Here is a 19,403-nt window from a genome sequence, read left to right as displayed (position 1 = left end):
TAACCAGGAAGTCTTGCTAGGATTAAAGTCCCATATAGACACTGTAAGGACTGGAGCTTGAGGTGGAGCAGGAAGACACTTGTAGCTTTCCCCTGGAAAGGGGAATTTTTGAAGGTTTTTGGCAAAACCCCTTAAGCTCAGATGTGGTCTTATGCTGAGCCAGCTCTATGAGCGGGCCCTCCAGCTCTGTAAATAAAAGCAAAGATTAGACAATCACTGCACAGGCCTCTTCTAGTGCATATGCCCCAGTGCACAGCTTTGACTCTGCATATCCCTGGAACAGCAGCTTCTCTGCTTTGCTGTCTTTGCTGAGGTCTTGTGGTGGGACTTTGGTGTGTCTACTTCATTGCAAGTTGAAGAGGGCATGCAAGGGGGGTTACTCCCCAGTCCTGTGTGCTTCACCCTCTTCTGACCAAGCCATCCCAATGCCGCAGAACCCCAGCAGTCTACTGTACCGGGACCCCAACATTTTGTCATGACTTTGGTATGGGTCGATCTTAAAGTGCAGAGATTTAATAGCTTGTGTAAGGGTATGCATTAGAGTCTTGTATTTCATATGCATTAGTGAAGTGTTATTTGCAGCCAGTGGTACCCCAAGTGTCCCATCTATGGAGGAAGTTCTCATTTTAGGGTCAGGGTTCAGAGTTAGGACAAGATTAGGGTTAGGGGTTACGGGTTAAGGGTAGAGTTAGAGTTAGGTGAGATCCAGGGGTTAAGTGAGGGTTATGGTAGGGTCAGAGGTTAGAGTTAGGGGTTATGGTTAGATTTTGGGTTTAGGGACAGAGATAGGGATAGGATTTAGGGTTAGGTGCAGTCACGCACAGACACTCAGGGAGATAGCTGGGCCCTCTGGCTCACATTCACACATTGCACCGAACACAAGACCTTCTCATCCTGGATCACTGTGTGAAGTAGCTGTATGTTATTGTGAATGTCAATCACAGAAGTGTCAAAGACTTTACCCTTGTCTGATATCAATATTATTACAGGAATCTGGAGTCTGAATTGTAAAAGTCATAGAATTAAAAATAAATAAATAAAAGATGGATTTTGATCTTGGAAGTTAATGTTGGTTTTGTTGTGATTTTATTTTTTCGTCTTTGATTTCAACCCTTCTGATTTCCAGTCCTCTCCTGTTTAGTTTCCACCCTTCTGGTCTTGTAAGATTGTAATTCTATTTTTTTAAAAAAGAGTAACTAAAAAATGCCCAAAAAGTTTTGTTAGTGTAACTGTCCCTCATGTTTTCATTTTATTAAATATATACATGTGTAAGCATTGTCTGGATTTTTAAGAAGATATATATATTATAATCTTAAGACGTTGCTGAACAGAGTGAAGAGATATATTGTTGTACAATGGAGATAAAGTATGTGGTATTAAGAATGTAATAAAGATTTTCTTTTTTACAGAAAGGTGTTTTTATTTTGTGTGTGTCAGAGCAAAGTCTGGATTTACTGTTCCAAATTGTTGTTTGGAAATGTGTTAGCTAAATTTGGCACCTTTCAAAATATTTGTTAAGCATGTGACTAATCCAGGAAATTACTGTATCATTAAATTAGCAAAAGCAAGTGTCTGTACACGTATGTGTTCACACCTGCCTGTTGAAATGGTTTAAGCAGTCTCACACGTTAGTTAAAAATTTGCTCTTGTAAAGCTTAAATTTTATACTTGAATAGGTGACAGATGTACCGTATGAAGCATTCTCAGAATTCTAACATTCAGAATACTGTAAGATTTCCTTTCTCACCCCTCTTCTTCAGCATGTCCCTCAAACTCTAAAAGTACATTCTCTGAAATGTAATGTTTAGAAACGTGTATCCTAAAGCTGGTTAATTATAACCACACTTACTAGGACTGCAGTGATCAACAGCAGCACTTCCACAGAAACGCAGCCCTAAGGATTTGTTTATTCCAAAAGAGAATGTGAGAAGCACCAGCTGTTAGGTAGTATGAAGTTTGACTGGCACTTTCCTGTGATTAGCGAACCGATGCTGCCACCTAATGGTGAAAATTGTAAACCCATTCGACATGTCTGCCTCAGCAGCAGTTGGCGCTATCTGCGTGATGTTTGGATCTAAGTGCTTTTTCGTGCTGTGTGCCAAATTCCTATTCCTCCCCTGTCCACTTAAGCGGAGACTCCCTCGACATATTCTGACATCACCGAGTGGACCACTGTGTCGGCGAACAGTAAACGGAGGGAGGGGGGAAGGCAGGAGGTTAAAAATGTTCATTTTGGGACACTCACCATCCTCCCTCACCTTTTAACCACAATGGCATAATAACCCGCTAGACAATTTAGCTAACTAAACTGGAACTGGCTATAATAACTACGTTCACTAGCCAGTTCGCAAACGTTGGGCTGCATCTGTGGAAAACATAGCAATCGGAACATATGACCAGTTGCCGGCAATCATTTGCCTGTTGTTAATTACTTAAGTGACTGTCTGTCTTCCAACATTTAAAAGGACCGACAACCGATCACGTAAACCTATTTGACAAGTGACTTTTCACTCGAACAATCCTGTCACATAATGCTACGGGAGAGCAGACAGAATCCCAAAAGGGAACATTTTAAACCTCCCCTTCCCGTTTACCGACTCACTGGCCCACGGTGATGTCTGCAAATGTTCACGTTGAGGGGGGCCTGGGTTGAAGGGGGTAGGAGAAGGGGGGTTTGGGACGCAGCATCAGGAATGTCCGTCTACGCCACCTTGGACAGGAAGTCTCCGCGGTTGCCATGTAATATCCTCGGAGATCTGAACTGGATGTGCACCCAGCAGTGAAATCAGCGCAGCTTACTAAACACCTAACTAGTTTTGCCTAGCTCAAAGGATAGCTACAGAATAGCCCTTTTTACAGCTGCAAAATATTCGTCAGTTGCACCCTGAAAAATAACTTGAAGAGGAGAGGGCCGGCTCCAAGATGTCTGTGGCGGGCTTGAAGAAACAATTTTATAAAGCCAGCCAGGTTGGCGCACAACTTTCTCTTTTTCAAAGCTAAGTTAGGGACGTTAGCTAAATTAGTCGGGCGAGCAATAATGTGACTCGTGTCCATGAAAATGTCAGTAACCCACTAAACTTGTTTTTGAAACGAAATCTTGAGAAATTTAGTCTGTGTAGCTAATCTATTGAACCAGTATGAACATAGTTCGTATGAGTGATTACCTTGTTTTTAAACTGTCTGAGTGATGTTAGCTAACATTTTCACTTTGCGTGATAGCTTGCAAACTCCTCTAGTTTACTGTATTTTGGCGTGATTACCACTATTACCACCGCTAGCTAAACAATGAATAGAACTGTAGCTAAAGTCATTTTCCCCAAAGAAATATCGTTTTCTTATCTAGTGAACGCGAAGGGCTAGCTGTATAAAAACTAAATTTTAGCTGTATTTTATATCTTACAGTAGCTTGGCTACTGAATTATACCTATAGATAACCTACTACATACATACTACGTGCTGCATTTTCCCAGAATCTTTCTAAAAGCATGTTGCCACCACAAGCAAACTAACGTTACTGCAGCCTGACTGGTAGTTAGCTATCTTGAGAAGCTAACTCTCAAGAGAGGTTAACTCGGGTTTTGATTTTATTTCTGTCGGACAGTAGTCGGATACTTAGTTAATCTGTAACCTTACCCATCTTTTCTGCTGCTGACGGTGGCTGCTGAGTTCCGTGAAAGGGTGACATAGTCAACGATGCTCTGCGTCCAAAATTCATACGTTTAGTCTAATCACAGTAATGCCAATAATTAGTAACCCGAACATATTTAATATGTACATACTTAATGTTAACTAACTAGCTGGCTAGGCATCTTACATAATTGTATTTCGAGGATCTCTGAATGTTCAGTGGTGTGGACAGCTAGCTGGCTAGTTAGGTTGCCACGCAAATCATATTTTAAAGTTCACAACAAAGGGATATGACATTTTTATTATTATAATGTATAAAAACTTGTCATTTTGGAAAGATAACGTACCAATGTAGCAGTAATGGTAACGATAATGTTAATGATAACGTTAATTAGCAAGCTTTGGTATTACAGACGAAATGACCACCCAGCCAGTCCCATTTAGGTTCGCTTGTGAGATTGATCGCTAAAGAGACTAACGTTAGCAGTTATGCTACGTCGTCATGCTACGTTAACGTTATGCTAACATTAGCAGTTACGCTACGTTGACATGGCATGTAAGCTTACTAGAAAGCTGCGTTGGCGCCAGCTAACAACTGAAGAGAAGTTAGCAATACTTGATAACTGTCTACGCCTTCTGATGTTGTAACGTGATATTGATTCCAGCAAACTCAATTTGGCTATAAACCAATGTTATCTGTGTTCATGTAAAGATCGTATGATATGACGATCTTTAGGAGTTGGCTGTTTCATCATTGACACGAACGCTTTCTGAAGTGTCTGAAATAGACTGCCTTTTTTATTTTTACACTTGATTTTAGTCATTCGGCAGAGGTCTTATCCAGAGTGAATTACAGAAGTGAAGTGCGTTTAAAATGTAGCAAGAACAACGGTGCATCCACACAACCAACCAACATCTGCTCATGTTACAATCCGTCACGCAATGCTGTCATAACTAGTATTATCATGAATACATATGTGCTACAGGAAAATCACAAGTGTCATACAGAATAGCATTGAGTCAAACAAAGGATAGTACATGAGAGACGTTAAGATCCGAGTTATGAAGGTGTTGAGGAGCTAAGGTGCACTTTGAAGAGGTGGGTCTTGTGTCTGTGATTTTAATAATTAATCCATGCGGTCCCACCAAATCTTGAGTTTTCGAAATAGTAGCTGCTTTGTGTGTCACGTTTGGTGTTGTGTGAACCTTTTGGATTATTTATTTGCTCTTGTTAAACATTACTGTTGTGAAATCATCTGCAGAATGTACCTTTCTGTTTGTTGGCGAGCTCTTAATTGCATTCTGTGGTGTTGCTGTTGATCGTTTTAACTGGTATCCTCCCCAGCCCTAAAGTTATTTACAGCATTTGACCTTAGTACCTGGTGTTCAAGTTTACAATGACATTTTCATTCAAAAGAATATAAAGTTAAGAGTTCCAGGTATTTGCCCTACTAAGACTCTAAATTCCATTCTTGTTATTCTGCCAGAAACTGTTGTGGCTGTTGTGAGTTGTATAATAATGCATACAGTATGTTAAGCTGGGAAAATCATGTCAAACTGTTTCATTTGGTGTCCAAAAGCCTGCTTTGAGATTTGAACTCAAGTCTTTAACCTGGAAAAATAAACACATGAAAACAGGGGCACATTATGCTGTACTGAATTGAAATGGATTAACGCATTTAGTGTCCAGTGATACTGTGTTGAAAGTCCCACTTGTGACAAAGTGAAACCCTTTGGCAATGTTTTCGGTACATTTTGAGCCATGTGAAGCAGCTTATACACTCAGAGACAAGGTCTTGGTAACAAGACCTGTTCACTCACTGGGCACTATAGCCTTGACAGTGTTTCCGAGTCCCCACATAAACAGATAAACAAGGGACAGTGGGTGGAAGCTGTTCTCTTAGTGGTGGTAAATATATCCCCAGCAGGTAAGGGGAGAATGCAGTTATTAACGTGACATGTTACTGGACCCCTTCACAATCTGCAGTAGCTTTGGCAGCAGGTGTCTTGGTAAACTGGTTGTCCTGCTCATCTCAAACCTACATCTTCTCTCCCTATCTACCTCTCTCGTCCTCTCTCTTCCCTCCCTCACCTTTCTCCTCACTTTGAGCGACGCCTGGGATGGTAATACATAGATGTCACAAATACATTATAGGAAGACATACCAGTTAAATAAAGAGGTGCTGTTAAAATTACTTGACTTGATTGGCAGATGGTCTTTTCCATGGAGCCTACCATGGTTTACATTTTGCGACTTAAATATTTTTACAGCTGGATGTTTATTGAATTAAAGAAAGTTAAGAATATTGCTCATGTGCAGTATGTTTACCTAATGTTTGTACGGTCACGAGCCTCATCCCCTGGCTACTGCACCACACTGCTGCTTGTAAAAAGTCACATTGTATCCGTTATTTGCTCCCTGCAGTGCCTGCCTAGCTTACATTTGACCTATACAATACTACTGGATATTCTACTTATGCAATTCCAGCTACTTGCCTTGCTGAAACGTACACTGGCAACAAACCATGTGGGATTTGAACCTTCACCTCTCTGGTTGAGTGATACAGTCCCTAGCCTCTACTCTAAGCTGCCACTAAGGGTTAATGTCTTCTCCCTTACTGCGGTGTGCAGTTAGTGCTGTGCAAGCCCGGTATCTCCTATGTTGTGCTGCTTCCCTGTTTGGGGCTTGTAGAAAGGAACCAGCACAGGTGTTTTCCATTTTGGCTCACAGCTCCCTCTTTGGAGGGGAGTAGGTCCGGGGTGACGTGTGTTCATGCGTGCACACTGATATCCAGTTTATAGTTTTGAACTGTCATTCTCTTGCAGGTCCTCTGAAACAAAGATTAGAAGGCTTTGCATTATTAGAATGAAATGTGCAGTTTTAAACCAATTTGTCCGTGAGAGTTTTGGGACAGAGAATAAAAGGGCTTTTGACAGACTCTGTTCCCCCCCCTCTCTGCTGAGCTCAGCAGGAAAAAGCAGCTTCTTTCTCCCCCCTGACTTCCTGTTGGGACGGGAGCCAGATTCCTGCTGTGGAGATGCACATGAGGAGGCATGGATCAAGGCCTCAGTCCTGCCTGTGGGCCGACTTTACAGGGAGTAAAGGGGTCAAAATCACAAAGATGTCTCCTGTGAAATGTGTTAAATCAGAAGCACTCTCGCTCATATTTTGCAAAACAGATAGCGGACAAACTAGGTGTGTGCTCCCAGAATCCCCTGGTTCTGTACTGGTGCCCATCATGGGGGGGTCCGTAGTAGCCCAGCTGAGTTTGATCTAGTGGACCGACACGGGGCGTTTGTACTTATCAAGCGACGACTACATCCTGTCGGAGTCCCATCTGTCCTCTCATCCACTGCCATCTCCTCCGCTTTCCTCCTCTCTTTCCCTCCCTCCGGCTCTTCCTCTTCCTGCTTGTCCCTGCCATCTCAGTCCATTTGTTTCCTTGCATTGGGACAGTTTAGCAAAACATTCACACACACAAAACACCACATCTTAACGTGGCTCGTGGTCATATTTTTTCAGTCAGGACCGTTTTTTGGTTTTCTCTGACTGAAGTGTGTTTCACCTGAAATCCCAGCATAAATAAAGATTGTGATGTAGATTAAAGATATATTGTTATCTTATAGCATGTTTGCTTGTTGTGTTACAAGTTTTTATTTATACATAAATAGACATTTCCTGACACAGAACGGATTGGTGTTGCAATGTCTGAAATGTGTCAGACTGTGCTGTAGTGGGGGTCCTGAGTTAAGGTGAATGAGTTCTACAGCGGGCAGTCTGTGGCTCGTCATCCCAGGTTGTGTTTCAGGTTGTTAGGGGACAGTAAGGCTGAATCGGGCTGTTCCATGCCATCTCACTGCAGGCTGTCTGCCCTCCCTGCATGTTGCCTGACTGTCTCACCATATGCAATCTGCACTGCTCTCTCTGCCTGCCTGTGCTCTGCCTCACTGTATGCCATCACAATGCTGTGGGCGCGTACGTCGTAGGCCTGTCGTTTGCTCTATTACTGGTGTGGGTGTGGCACAGTGTGTGATCTGGAATGTGAGCAATTCTGTAGTGCCCTGACTGGATTCCTTCTTTTTTCTGTGGAAGCCAGGAGACCTGTCATGCCCACAGTTTTTCTGTTTTTGTAGTGATTTGATGCCCCTGACGTTCACATCATTGTGTTACATTTTAAGTAGATGCTATCAGGGCTGCTGAGTGACACACTCGGCAAGGTGCTCATCTCGAATGCAGGCTGAGCCCCGTGGGTCTGGTTAGAAACCATCCGTGTCATTTCCCGACAGGGTCCAGGACCCCACAGCAAATGGGCTTCATCCCCCGGAGGAAGGGACGGGTAGGTTAACCAGGGCTTGCTCATGTCTTTGTTTTGGAGCATCAGGTGTCTGCTCCCAGTGATGTCAGCGGAGCAGGGTCCATCCTCCAATCGGTGCCCACATCGCTGTGATGCATCATGTGACTTGTAGCGTGACAAATAAGCATTGGCTGGGTGCGAGTGTGTAGGAGGATTGCATCCATTGCGCTTCAGCGCATGAGTACAGCAGCTGTCATGTTGAACACAGGCTAATGTACTGTTGTTGATCCTGCACATGGGGTCATAAAGGTGGGGGGGGGGGGGGTTTAAAAATTAGCACTACTAAGACGAGATTTCCCCCTGCAGGCTGTAGAAACTCAGACCAAAGTGTGTCACGAGTGTTGTTTTTAACAGTGTTGTTTTTCGGTGTCGATTGCAGCAGCATGATTGTTCTGCTGCTAAACACCTCTGTCAGTGTTTTGCATCATGTGCTTATCCGCTCAGATGAAAAACTGACAAATGCATGGGCGTAAATTACGGACCCCCCCAATAATCAAAACGGGCCAATACAGCCCCCCCCCCCCCCAAATGATCATATTCATGGAGACCTCAACCCTCCCAATGTTCAACCCAAAGTTACACCCTTGGACAGATGGATACACCGAGCTGATATAGTCACTGCCCGTACCTCATCATCGAGCAAGATCTGGTGTTTTACAGGTCTGCAGGGAACTATGCACACTATGAAATAGTTACAAGAGGTGTGGGTGTGGGGCTGTACGTACGTGATTGTGTGTGTTGTCTCAGACTGTGTGTGTCTGAGTGTGCAGGCTACTCAGTCTTTTTGGCTTGTGGTCGGTGATGGAGTAAGGACCGTGTCCTTCCACTTCCTCACTTTTGTGGTACCAGAACGCTCACTGTCACGGAGATGTTGTCCTCATCACTGTGCTGCGGGTGAAGTTTTTGCTGTTTTTCACATCTCCGCGTTCTGCATTTTCTCGGTATCTGTGCTTCTGACCTTGTGTCCTTCTGTCAGCACTGGGCTCAGACGTGACTCTGTTAATGGTTTCATTTTCAAGGACTGATTCAGAATGGTTACACAGCGGACTGCCTGTCTGTGACAGTCAGCTTTTTTTTTTACCCCTTCATTTAAAATGGTAGAATATTTGAAGTAGTTAAATGTAAATGTAAATGTAGCGTGCCTGCCCTGTACATTATATTGTGTATATTGCTAGCTGCTAGCTTGGAGAAAATAGTTTCCAGCCTACTAAAGGGAAACAATAAGGAAACAAGTACTTTTATCAGACTGAAAGATCTACGGAAGGGAAGGAGTTTTTTTTCCCCTCGTTTCATTTGCGCCTCCTGTTTCCAAGTCTGTGTCCATCCAGCACACTTAGACTGGAGCCCATAGGACTCCTCTGGAGATTCTCCTTAGTTAACCCATCCTTAAGCAACCCACAGTTCAAGTATGTTAAATATGCAGCAGTCTTGGGGTAGCTGAAAATATCCTGCAGGTGAGGCACATGTGTAATTGAACAGATGGAAATTTCCACAAGATAAAGGCACGAGTGCCTTGTCATTCACAGTGTTTGGATTCTTGAAATCGTAGTAGTTCAGCAGGACTAACTGGACGGGACTGCTTGGTTGGCATTACACTCCTCCCTCCTTGTGTTAAGGAAAATAAAGATATCCTGTGGAGATTATCACATGATATTTAATAATTTCCTGACCCTGCCACTTTGATATTTGAATAGCTCATTCCCCAGCCTTTGGTATGGAAGCATCACTCATTGGGCCAGGTTCTGATTTAGGTCAGTTTTTATATTCCATTTTAGCAGATTGAGTCACATTTTCGTATCTCATTGTAACTCTGGATCAGATACAGTCTAATCACAAGGTGCTTTGTCTTTGACATGAAATAAGAAGTTTAAGCAGGTGTTACATCATTCACACTTTTATGAAAGCTTCTGTTCATTTCAGAGAGACCAGAAAACTCAGCTAAATAATGGGGGAAAGAAATGGGCTTAAAATTCATTATTTAGATTTGAGAGTGTGGAGGTGTTGGATTGAATCTGTGCCCATATGAGATTGTCTCAATTGTTTGGGAGTAGATCGGATTATTGAAATGAAGAAAATTGAAGTAACTTCCCATTGATTGGTCGGTAACCAGCGTGATTAATTATTTTCTGACACTTGAGTTCCACATGACTCAGCTTAATGTGCATCAGTTACCTATTGAGTTTCCTTGTTTTGTTTTGTTTCATTTTTTTTTCTCTAAAATGAAAATAGCCTTTCAATGAATCTTCCAGGGGCAAGAAAAACAAGCACCAAGCCATTCCCAGGGCAACAGAAGGACAAGTGGCCTGTGCCTTGTGGAACTGCTGTAGGTGTTTGGTTTATGAGTACCTGTCAAAGAGGTGCAGACAGCTTGCACAGGTGTATGGTTTTTGATTTGCTGAGAGAGGTGCAGACAGCGTGTACAGGTGTATGGTTTTTGAGTTGCTGAGAGAGGTGCAGACAACTCGTACAGGTGTATGGTTTATGAGAGCTGCAGATGAGTTTTCTCAGGGTATATGAAGGCGTTTAGAATTAGAATGTGGATTTTAGTAATCACCTCCATCTTTTGGCCGAGCTCAGTAGGCCTCTGCAGGTGGCTGTGTGCTGTATCTCAGCCTTTGCGCTTGGGAGTGTGTGGGTGGGTAAGTTGTTTCAGTATGTGTGCTTGTCTTGCCTCGGCCTTGTAGCTGTTGCAGCTCACTGCCGCTGTGGGGCTGGGGTGTGTGCGTCCTTTGTGAGTAGAGGAAGCAGAAAAGACAAGAGTGAATTTTGTAGCTTTTTACATTTGCGCTTTGGATGCCAAAATGATCCCTTTATCTCTGCTGAAACATGCAAGATTACCGTTCAGCAATGAGTGGTATTTTTAATTACTGAATTTTGTCTGCCTTTCACCAGAATGCCTGGAAAAGAGGTGAACTGACCATCTGCTGTTGCTTTTGGTCCAGAGATCAACTATCAAAAGCATGTTTTAACTCAGCTGCTGTAGAACAGCAAGATAGCAGCAGAATAATGATAAAAAAAACTAGCTAGTTTTTTAGTCTGTCATACAGAATGAAAAAAAACATTTTTGCCTTGATTTTTTTGGACTCCTGAAAATATTAAGTTAACTTTCAGTCTGTCTTAACCTAATTGAGTTAAGACACATTTGCATGCACCAGCTTCTAATAAAAGACAGGATTTTTTTTCCGCAGAGTTCCTTGCTGAGGTTTGAATGGTTGCTCAAGCAATGCTGGTTATTATTTTGTTTCCACCAGTTTTCCATCTTTTTTCCCAGCTTTTATTTTAATGGCTAAGGTGGAAAAATTGCTATTTTAATCTTGAATGGCAGCTGGAAACTATTTCTACCCTGAGAATTTTGGATGGTTCTTTTTCTATTTTCTACAATGGCAGCTGAACAGATACTGAATCTTGTCCATGTTGATGCGTAACGTCTTATGAAGCAGCAGACAGGACAGTGTGCCCATTGACACAGTGCTGAAACAGTGATATCTGAATCACGCAGCAGACAGGACATTGTGCCCATTGACATAGTGTCGAGGCAGTGATATCTGAATCACGCAGCACACAGGACAGTGTGCCCATTCACGTTGCTCTGAAGCAGTGATATCAGATGGGTAGTGAATGTGATTGTGCTTCCCATATTTGATGCAGTGAACTGTAATAACGTCTACAGTGAGTGGACTGTTTGCAAGTTTGCAGACTGCTTCTGTATTCAGTCCTATGCATTTAGCTGCAAGCATGTTTACTTACCCCCCCTCCGTTCTTAAGGTGTCTGTTCCTTCTGCTTCAGCTTAATGAACCAGCCACACTGTGCAGCAGTGGGATGATGAGGGCGGTGGAATTTGTCTGTGGAAACAAATGTATTAGGAAAATTCCTCCACCCCGCTGAGACAAAGGAGAGGAGATGCAGAACTGGATCCGTGCAGTCAAATGGGAATTTAGCACAGTGCTAGTTCAGAAAGCGCTTTAGCAGTATAGAGGTACAGGTCCGCTGAAAAGAGGCAGTTGTATCTCTGTTATATCTCGTGCTTACATGTATGCGTGGTGAGGGATTCCATCGTGTGTGTGTGTGTGTGTGTGTAACCTGAAAAGTGTAGTTTACTGTATTTGTTTTTCCTTGTATGTGTTTGTGATTAATCGGTCTGAGCTGTAGGTTTTTACATATTTGTGTTTGAAAGTTTCCAAGAGTACATCAGGATTTCCCATTACTGGTAGATGGAAAAGAAAGGCAGACTATAACAGATTATGATCCTTAAAACCCTCAGTTACAAAATTATGTTTCTTTGATTTTTACATCTCAGCATAAATAAATGAAGAACTACAGCTGCTTCTGTTACTGTATGTTCATACCTCTTGGACGCTGAAAAACAGCAGTAATGTGATTCACATGACTTCTTGGCAGTCCGGCTGCAATCAGACGCCAGGCAGAGGCACTCCTCATTGGCTGCTGACGTTTTTTGGAAAGCTGGCAATTGGAGGAAAGTCAGCAGGAGGGCTTGGCATTGGAGAGTGCCCAGGAAGTCAGCTGGTTGAGCCTGCGGAGCCTAAAGTGGGCAGATTATGAGGCGTTACTGTTAACACAACACATAATTCTTAGTAATCACTTAAGATTAAGATGCAGCTCATCATTAATCCCCCCCCCCCCCCCCCCCCCCCCCGGTGGCCCCTGCAAAGGCAGAAGAGTTGATATGTCACCGTTGCACTGCTTTTCTGTTCCCGCAGTGATGGGAGGGTGTGTACAGCATGCTTTATCTGGAGAATAAAGGGAGAGAGAAAAAGAATACTGCTCCATTTGAGGCTGTTGTCCTTGCTGTGGCCTATATTTCAGTACAGTAGTATTCCTTTGTGTCAGTGGAGAAATTGGCAAGTAACAAATCTTCAGTTCACTGTCTGAAGATTTCATAGATTTCCTAGAATCCAGATTTTATAGAATCTGCCAGATTGAAGCTCATTTTGAAAAGCCTTCTCTCTATAAAGAAACGTGGAAATTGGCTGTTGTGGCAGAGATCTGATAGCATAATGCTGTGAGTCTGTGTTTCCCCACCCCTCTGCCTCTGATCAGATGGTGAGTGAGAAGGTGGGAGGAGCTGAAGGGACCAAACTGGACGAGGACTTCCGAGACCTGGAGAGGGTAAGCGCGGCCTGTCTGACTCTGTGGGGAGTAACCCGTCATAGAGACGAGCATAAAGCATCATAAAGAGGTGCTTTCAGACAGGCATAAGTGCTCCGTGTCACGCCACGGCCTCAACACTGTCTTTGTCATGTAGCAGTGCACTCTGTCCCCGTGAAACAGACACACTGTGAGGACTGTGTAAATGTCACTGCGTCACTACACTGATGCAGGTGCTGAGCGGCTTTACTTAAACCTGCATTACCTGACGCTCCTTTTGTTGCATTGAGCCATGCCAGTTCCTCAGCAGCTCGTGCTGTATTAAACCTCTAATAGTACACCCTCCATGTAGTAAATTATCGGACAGACTAGTGTAGCCACAGGTGTTGGGATGGTGCTTGTGGTTCTGTTTATATGGATGGAAATGTGTTTTTATGTCAGGTCTTCTTTGATATGTTCTTCCTCTTATGTATTCTGTAGAAGGTAGATATAACGAGCAAAGCTGTGGTGGATGTCATCTCTAAAACCTCAGAGTACCTACAGCCTAACCCAGGTAAGAGAGAGGGACTTTCTCTCACACGTGAATGAACACACACACAGAGGGACATGCTCACACAAATATACAGGGGATGTATGTTTCACACATACAGAAGGACTCTGTCTCACGCACATACACACATATGCAAATATTCTAATATGCGTATATGCATATAGCCCTCCAGAGGGAGCTGTGATGAAGCCCCCCCCCCTCATATCCCTCTCTGTGTCTCTCTTTCTCGCTCCACTTCTCTGACTTCTCTGTACCTCCCAATCGCTTTCTGTATTCCCCCAGCATCCCGAGCGAAGCTGTCCATGCTGAACACCATGTCCAAGATCCGGGGGCAGGTGAAGAGTCCAGGTTACCCGCAGGTGGAGGGGCTGCTGGGAGAGTGCATGGCCAAATATGGGCGTGAGCTGGGGGAGGAAACCAACTTCGGTGGGTGCATCCTGGACAGGTCTCCGTCCTTGTCTGCATTTGTGTGCCACTGCATTTGAGTGGAAGGCACTGTGTGCTATTGTATCAGTGCTGGTACACGTATGACTGTCACCGTGTATCTGTGTGTATCTGTGTGTGTGTGTGTGTCTGTGTGTGTGTGTGTGTGTGTGTGTGTGTGTGTGTGTGTGTGTGTGTGTGTGTGTGTGTGTGTGTCTGTATGTGTGTGACTGCTGTTTTCTCCCTCTCCTGTAGGTGCCGCTCTTGTGGATGCAGGAGAGTCGATGAAGAGGCTGGCGGAAGTAAAGGATTCTCTTGACATCGATGTGAAACAGAACTTCATTGATCCTTTACAGGGGCTGTGCGACAAGGACCTGAGGGAAATACAGGTAAAACATTCTCCACAGGGCTTCACATCCACACTTGTTGTATTGTCACATTATCATGCTTTAATAACTGAGGACAGTCTTGGCCACAGTGGCTCACAATGTTCAAGAATAAGCACAAGAAGGGCACAGGTACAGAACTGTAAAAACATATCGGATTCACTGCAAAGCAATGACACAATGATCTGTGTCACTGCTGTGTCAGTGATCTGTAAAAGCAAGCACTTCACTGTGTGTGGACTGATCTGGTATGGGGAGCTAAGTGTAGGATACAAACAGGTGGATTAATGCCTATGCCAGTGGTACCACATCTGCCCCATACGAAACAGCCTGTGGTGGGAAGCCTCTCACATCAATGAGAATGAAGGGCTCACTGTAATTCACATTACATGACATTAAAATTCATGCTTGTTGCTTCATCTCTCTCACTCTCAGCACCACCTGAAAAAGCTGGAGGGCCGCCGGCTGGACTACGACTACAAGAAGAAGCGCCAGGGGAAGATTCCAGACGAGGAGGTGCGGCAGGCGCTGGAGAAGTTCCACGAGTCCAAGGAGGTGGCCGAAACCAGCATGTATAACCTTCTGGAGACTGATGTGAGTGCCCTGCTTTCCTAAGCGTAAACTACAATACCCAGCATCCACTGTACAGCGAAACACACTAGGGAGTTTACGTCACTAATGTATGGCCGAAGAACTACATATCTCTTGAGAAACTGCATTTAGTCAGAGAGGAGTCAAGTAAGCGTTATGCCACTATGCTTTTCTTATGAAAACATGAGAGAACAGAGTGCTTCACCTATAGCAGTATACACATGCTGTTAGTGGGAGCAAGCTGATTGTCAGTTATCTATAAACTCTGTGGTGGTTATCTATAAACCTTCTATGGTGGGTTATTTACAAACTCTATGGTGGGCTTTCCCCTTTTCTGTGAGTTGTTCCCTGTTAATTGATTGCAGGATGTGCCTTCAGAGATACTATATCATGACAAGATATTTAGCTCCAATGTTCCCTCCATCCTCTGTGTAGGAGGTTCTAGGTGTTTACAGGATATTCCAGAGTTGTTCTGTTTTAGACTACACCCTGCCAAGAATATTCATAATGAGTCAGCAAAACAGAGCACTTCAAACAGCTTCAACAATGGCAGAGACAGAGCTTTCAATATGAAGTGAGTGTGGTTGTTGCTCTTGGCTACAGTGTTGTTTTAAAGCCCTCTGTCTGTCTGCAGATTTATCTCTGTGCAGTGTTGTATTAAATCCCTTTCCGTCTGCGGAGATTTGCCTGTGAACAGTGTTGTATTAAGGCCCTGTCTGTCTGCGCAGATCGAGCAGGTGAGCCAGCTGTCCTCATTGGTGGAATCGCAGCTTCAGTATCACCGGCAGGCCGTGCAGATCCTGGATGAGCTGTCAGACAAGCTGAAGGACAGGTGAGCGCTACAGCATTGCAGCTCCTGACTGGCACCCAGGGCCGCCCTGTGAGCACACTGTGGGCACGCTCCCAGTACACTGAGTCGCACATACAAGTTACAAGGCGGTTCAACAGAGCGTAAAAAGTGCAAGGCTTTAGGTTTGCAGCCCAAGGATTAGAAATTAATGATCAATAAATTATTTGTATTACAGCTCCTTGATCTTGAAATGACATTCATCTTGTGTGATGAGATGATCCACGTTTTCTTTCTGCGGTACATTCCAATGATTGTGGAGCAGAGTAGTTTTCTGCCAAATGTGTTTATTTTGAACAGGAGAAACACATTTGGCAGAAAGCTACTCTGCTATGAAATGTGAAATATGAAATCTTGATATGACTTTTTGATCATAGAGTACAGTTGTTATTGCTGTGTTGAGAAATGGAAGTGCATTCATAAGAGGGTCACTGTCCTAAGATAGCCTAGTATATAAAATGTGAAAGCGAGTGTTCATATAGACAGTCAGTGACTGTCAGCCTATTTTCTGACACAAAGTACAGTGATGAGTAAGCAATCCACACAGATTGTGACATATCTTGAGCCCATAATGAGTCAAGCACATGTTCAATTGAATTGGGACTGTGTACAAAATATCACTGTGGTCTGTTACAGGAAGGAGGTCTGCTGAGTTCCATGTTTTTGAGCTTAGAAGGAGAAAGGCCTTATTCCTAAAATAAAAATCCAGCCTCACCCCTAGCATTTTTACAAGATGTTCAATGTCAGAAAAAAGGAGAATACAAAGGTATTTATAGGCTGCCACTACCTCAGTTTGTTTCTTTTGAACTGTTATCATTTGAGGCACGGCAGGAGATTGGTTGTATGACCTTGAACACTTAAATTCATTTTTTTCTGTGTTTAACACAGTTAGTTTTAGCTGTATTAAATGCTGCTTACAATTTGCTGAATGCCTCTTTTGCTAGAGGTGACCATATCTTTTCTACCGAGACAGAAAATCCTGTTATCAGGATTATCTGATTTTGTTAAATCATGAACATGCAGATTTTGTTTCAGACACTCTGCTCTCTCCTAAGATTTGGTGTTCAATTTAAAAGTGTCTTCACAATTATAATACTATGAACTGTAGAATTCCATTACATTGGAGGATTTTGGCTTGTTCCATGCCTTGTTTGTCTCTCACCAATGTGCATTCGGTGTATATTTTACTTGAGGTGAATCTGATTGCATAAGCCTGTATAACAGCCATTGTTCATGTTACCTTGCAGAGGGAAGTGGTTTCTGGCACAGGTCGGAGTGTAAACCACCTAGTTTAGACGCTATAGAGTGTAATGGGTATCAAACACAGTGTTATGTAACTGTAGCAGCCTTGATGTTCCCAGTCTGTCCTCTGAAGTATATTTCTCTGACTGTTGGCTTTTAGTCCATCTGCTGTCCCTTTCAGATGAGTGTAACAGCTGAACATTTTGTCGACGTCGCTTTTAACTCTGAAATGATGTGAACAAAGGCGTGGCCTCTCACCAAACGCTCTGTCCAGTTGTCCTTTCGTCCACTCCTCTCTCTGTCTTTTTTGGCCGACATAAACTGTTTGAACAACAGGTGATTTTTTGATGCTCTTTGAAACATGGCCACGACTTGACCTTACCATTTACATTTAGCCTGTATCTCCGAGATTGTCCTTGGTTTTAATTCTCTGGAAAAGTACGTTTTTGTGCCAGCAGAACAGCAGTTTGGTTTGGATGTCTGGTTACACCTTAGGTGGCCTTTCCTTTGCTGATGTATGAGAGATTGATTTCAGCTTAACCCACTTCCTGGGTTTGTGTCCCAGCCCTTTGAGACTGTGCTGCTGTCTCAGGGACAGTGTTTTTTCTCCCGTGGTGGAGACCGCTGTGCTCTGTGCTGACTGTGCTAAACCCTGCTGCCTCTGCAGGCAGCCTGCAGGGTGTACTCTGCACCCAGGCCTGTGCTGACCTGTGCTGTGTGCTCTGTGTGGCAGGATTACTGAGGCACAGTCGCGCCCACGCCGGGAGTACACCCCCAAACCCAAGCCTGTGTTTGAGTATGGAGAGCCCAACCAATCAAACGGCGGCTTCGCGCCCTCCGCTGCTCCGCCCACCCGATCCTCAGGTGAGAGGGGGGGGAACGCACTGTTGCAATGGATGCATCGACTCGCCTCTGTCACGAGAGGCCCACTTACACAGCACTGACACAGCTCTGTCACAGCTCTGTCGCAGTGGCATACATACAGTCAGAGGGGTTGTGTTACTTCCATTACAGTGTCTTTTAATCTTTTCTCCAGAAGCTAGAGAACGAGAGCTGATGTCTCGTTGGGAATCCATTTTGTTTGTGTGCATGTGTTTTGTGTGCATGTTTATGTGTCCAGTTGTGTGTGTGTGTGTGTGAGTGTGTGTGTGTCTGTGTCCAGTTGTGTGTGTGTGTGTGTGTGTGTGAGAGTGTGTGTGTGTGTGTGTGTGAGAGTGTGTGTGTGTGTGTGTGTGTGTGTGTGAGTGTGTGTCTGTGTGTGAGAGCATATGAATGGTTGTGTGTGTGCTACCCTACCAAGACAAAGGTTCAGTGACTGCCACAATAATTTGCCCTGCTTCCCAGTTGAGTTTTTCTCTGTAATGCCAAAGTGATTCCCCTGTTTTTCACTTAGGGGGTAAAAATGGGCCATAAAATACATGCATGTGTGTGTCTGTACGTGCGTGCATGTGTGGAAGTTTCTGTTTGTATATGACTATGCGTGTCTGTGTGTCTGCATGCTCGTGTTCATGCATGTGTGTGTTTGTGTATTCGTGTGTGTGAATATGCATTTATGTGCGCATGTGTGCGTGTGTCGGGTGCTGGGGCCCACTCGACAGTGACCTTGTCCTGTGCTCTCTTCCTGTGACAACACCAGCCTCGTCCTTCATGCGCAGAACATCCTCGCGGAAATCCCAGTTCTGTGAGTCAGAGACAGGTGGTGACGGGCAGCTGAAGGGTGATATACTGGAGATGTGCAGACACGGCCACATTATATACTGGAGATGTGCAGACACAGCCACGTGAAAGCAGGATTTTATTCCTGCTCTCATGTGAGCTATGGGAACTGCCTGTTAAAACTGAGGCCCTTCATCTGCCACCACAGAGCACGCTGCATTCCCACAGTCATACCTGCCCCAGTGGCAGGCCGATGCCACTCTGATCCACCTCAGCCCTGGGCTTGCTGGGGTTAGGGCGTGTTCTACCTCCAGGTCGCTGCTCACTGGACACACTCAGAAACTCAGATCCCGAGCCCTGCTGCTCTCAGTAGAGGCACTCTTGTCCTGCATTGTGATACTCCACAGGTTGGCCTGATCCTCTGTTATCAGTATTGAAATCGGTCTTCCTGATAAGAATGCGAGGTGGAAGGGTAAGGACAGAAAGACCACTCAGGCAGACTTCAGCAGTGAATCTGTGGTGGGTTCTCCAGATCTCCCATCTGAATTGGTCTGCGTTTGGGGTGTGACATGGTATGCCCTGAGTTGTGTCCAGTATGCAGCGTCATGTTGAGGACAAG

The 19,403-nt window shown here is 44.2% G+C and overlaps 1 protein-coding gene across 3 annotated transcripts in view; it reads left to right on the top strand.

Moving 5' to 3' along the window:
* Window positions 1-2,745: 2,745 nt before the first annotated feature.
* The window catches only part of LOC118795383 (endophilin-A2-like), an 18,101-nt gene continuing 1,443 nt past the window's right edge, over window positions 2,746-19,403 (top strand). For 2 of the 3 annotated variants that reach the window (XM_036553840.1, XM_036553839.1), the window contains exons 1-8: window positions 2,746-2,967; window positions 13,042-13,110; window positions 13,570-13,642; window positions 13,922-14,065; window positions 14,318-14,451; window positions 14,884-15,042; window positions 15,768-15,871; window positions 17,862-17,992. In XM_036553840.1, the coding sequence (XP_036409733.1) occupies window positions 2,923-2,967; window positions 13,042-13,110; window positions 13,570-13,642; window positions 13,922-14,065; window positions 14,318-14,451; window positions 14,884-15,042; window positions 15,768-15,871; window positions 17,862-17,992 (859 nt within the window). In that variant the 5' untranslated portion in view covers window positions 2,746-2,922. Of the gene's footprint in view, window positions 2,968-13,041; window positions 13,111-13,569; window positions 13,643-13,921; window positions 14,066-14,317; window positions 14,452-14,883; window positions 15,043-15,767; window positions 15,872-17,861; window positions 17,993-18,764; window positions 18,810-19,403 lie in introns of all 3 variants that reach the window. The other variant, XM_036553838.1, reaches the window with a different exon arrangement.

Source organism: Megalops cyprinoides, chromosome 20 (assembly GCF_013368585.1).
Source record: "Megalops cyprinoides isolate fMegCyp1 chromosome 20, fMegCyp1.pri, whole genome shotgun sequence".
Classification (NCBI taxonomy): domain Eukaryota; kingdom Metazoa; phylum Chordata; class Actinopteri; order Elopiformes; family Megalopidae; genus Megalops; species Megalops cyprinoides.
Note: the sequence above shows the minus strand (reverse complement) of the source record. Positions and strands in the feature narration are given on the sequence as shown.